Source organism: Procambarus clarkii, chromosome 84, assembly GCF_040958095.1.
Source record: "Procambarus clarkii isolate CNS0578487 chromosome 84, FALCON_Pclarkii_2.0, whole genome shotgun sequence".
Taxonomy (NCBI): Eukaryota; Metazoa; Arthropoda; class Malacostraca; order Decapoda; family Cambaridae; genus Procambarus; species Procambarus clarkii.
Window position 1 is genome coordinate 16,649,804 of NC_091233.1, and position 2,500 is coordinate 16,652,303.

General features: G+C 42.5%; 1 protein-coding gene across 1 annotated transcript in view; it reads right to left on the minus strand.

Annotated features, from left to right (window-relative positions):
• Window positions 1–2,276, minus strand: part of LOC138358589 (uncharacterized) — a 53,304-nt gene extending 51,028 nt beyond the window's left edge. Inside the window, exons 1-2 of the mRNA XM_069316657.1 lie at window positions 2,242–2,276; window positions 1–417 (exon numbers count right to left, since the gene is read on the minus strand). The exon at window positions 1–417 is cut by the window's left edge and continues 352 nt beyond it. Coding sequence (XP_069172758.1) covers window positions 1–417; window positions 2,242–2,276 — 452 coding nt within the window. The remainder of the gene's footprint in view (window positions 418–2,241) is intronic.
• Between the last annotated feature and the right edge of the window lie 224 nt (window positions 2,277–2,500).

Consider the following 2,500-nt stretch of genomic DNA (forward strand, 5'->3'; position numbering starts at 1 on the left):
TGGCTGATGTGTTCATATATGTTCACTTGTTCTTGTTCTGTGTGGTTGATGTGTTCATATATGTTCACTTGTTCTTGTTCTGTGTGTTTGATGTGTTCATATATGTTCACTTGTTCTTGTTCTGTGTGGTTGATGTGTTCATATATGTTCACTTGTTCTTGTTCTGTGTGGTTGATGTGTTCATATATGTTCACTTGTTCTTGTTCTGTGTGGTTGATGTGTTCATATATGTTCACTTGTTCTTGTTCTGTGTGGTTGATGTGTTCATATATGTTCACTTGTTCTTGTTCTGTGTGGCTGATGTGTTCATATATGTTCACTTGTTCTTGTTCTGTGTGGTTGATGTGTTCATATATGTTCACTTGTTCTTGTTCTGTGTGGTTGATGAGTTCATATATGTTCACGTGTTCAATAATGCTTCACACAGATCACAAATATAACCAGATATTATCACTACTCAGATTAACACAGCTTAAATTAACACAGCTTGGATTAACACAGCTTGGATTAACACAGCTTGGATTAACACAGCTTGGATTAACACAGCTTGGATTAACACAACATAGATTAACACAGCTTAAATTAACACAGCTTGGATTAACACAGCTTGGATTAACACAGCTTGGATTAACACAGCTTGGATTAACACAGCTTGGATTAACACAGCTTGGATTAACACAAGTTGGATTAACACAACTTAGATTAACTTGTTCGATAAATTAGTTAGAAAACAATCTTACCGCGTGTTAATGTTATTTGTTAATTATTTTACCCAGCCACTAGGATTGGGTGGTAGATTAACGTTCTTGTAGTTTGCTGGGTCGGAGTTCGATCCCTGATGGTTCAAGATTTTGTTTTCCAGCACATATGTTGAGGGCCTTCACAGACCATAGTGTGGCTGGCTGAGGGCCTCCACAGACCATAGTGTGGCTGGCTGAGGGCCTCCACAGACCATAGTGTGGCTGGCTGAGGGCCTCCACAGACCATAGTGTGGCTGGCTGAGGGCCTCCACAGACCATAGTGTGGCTGGCTGAGGGCCTCCACAGACCATAGTGTGGCTGGCTGAGGGCCTCCACAGACCATAGTGTGGCTGGCTGAGGGCCTCCACAGACCATAGTGTGGCTGGCTGAGGGCCTCCACAGGCCATAGTGTGGCTGGCAGAGGGCCTCCACAGACCATAGTGTGGCTGGCTGAGGGCCTCCAGACCATAGTGTGGCTGGCTGTGGCCTCCACAAGCCATAGTGTGGCTGGCTGAGGGCCTCCACAGGCCATAGTGTGGCTGGCTGAGGGCCTCCACAGACCATAGTGTGGCTGGCTGAGGGCCTCCAGACCATAGTGTGGCTGGCTGAGGGCCTCCAGACCATAGTGTGGCTGGCTGAGGGCCTCCACAAGCCATAGTGTGGCTGGCTGTGGCCTCCACAAGCCATAGCGTGGCTGGCTGAGGGCCTCCACAAGCCATAGCGTGGCTGGCTGAGGGCCTCCATAGACAATAGTGTGGCTGGCTGACTGACCAGTTAATTTCTTCGTGATTTACACACACATTCAAATCAATATTTTACACAAACACGAAGGCAAATGTTGGCTTTTTATTCCTGCAAAACAAGAACTCAATACAGGAAGTTCATTTCACAATTCTTACCCCAAGAGGTCAAGAACAATGTGTATAGTTTAACTGTCAGACTTGCATGATTTCGAGGGTAACAAATATTTCTGAATCTCAAATCTGCTAAACTTTAATGGAAGAAATTGCTTAAATTGCAGATCTGCTGAAGTTTGACGATAAAATGCTTTCTTAATTTACATGTCTTAAAGACTACCGTGAGAAATATTTGCTTTAATTCTTCAATCAGTAAGAATCATTTAACAGAATGACTGTCTTAAACCTTGACATACGAGACATTAGTGTGAAAATGTTAGCTTGAAACACCTGCTGTGTAAGATTGTAGATGTTTCTGACTCAATTCCCAGGCCTGCAAGGCTCATAAACGAGGCTTATTGCCGGTGGTGTTGCAAGCCACTCTGGCAGAATATGAGATGCCCCCCAATCCTTGCCGGTTTTTCTTTAATCTGCATTAATGCTGCATTACAGTTACGACTTTCCTCGTAGACTAGCAAGAGCTTGTGTTATACACTTGCTTGCGAATCCTCAGTATGGGATTAATGATCATATTAGATATAAAATATCCAATAGGATACACCATTTTTGTCTAAGACAAAAGTTTATTAATACTACAAACTGACCTGTGCTTGTGTGAGAACTCAAACAGAACCGTCATCCAATTTCTGACACATTAATCTCCACATCCAGATCTAAAAAATTCTTGCATGCTTTTTGATTATTTTTTTAAGCATTACAACACCATCTGGCAATTGAAACCAGAACCTTAATAAATACAAAATTAACAGTAAAACACACCAATAATACTCCCAGGCAAGGACAGAAAGACAACTTTACATTAGAAAATCTCTCAAAGACTTTTGGATGAATATAAGAGGGTAG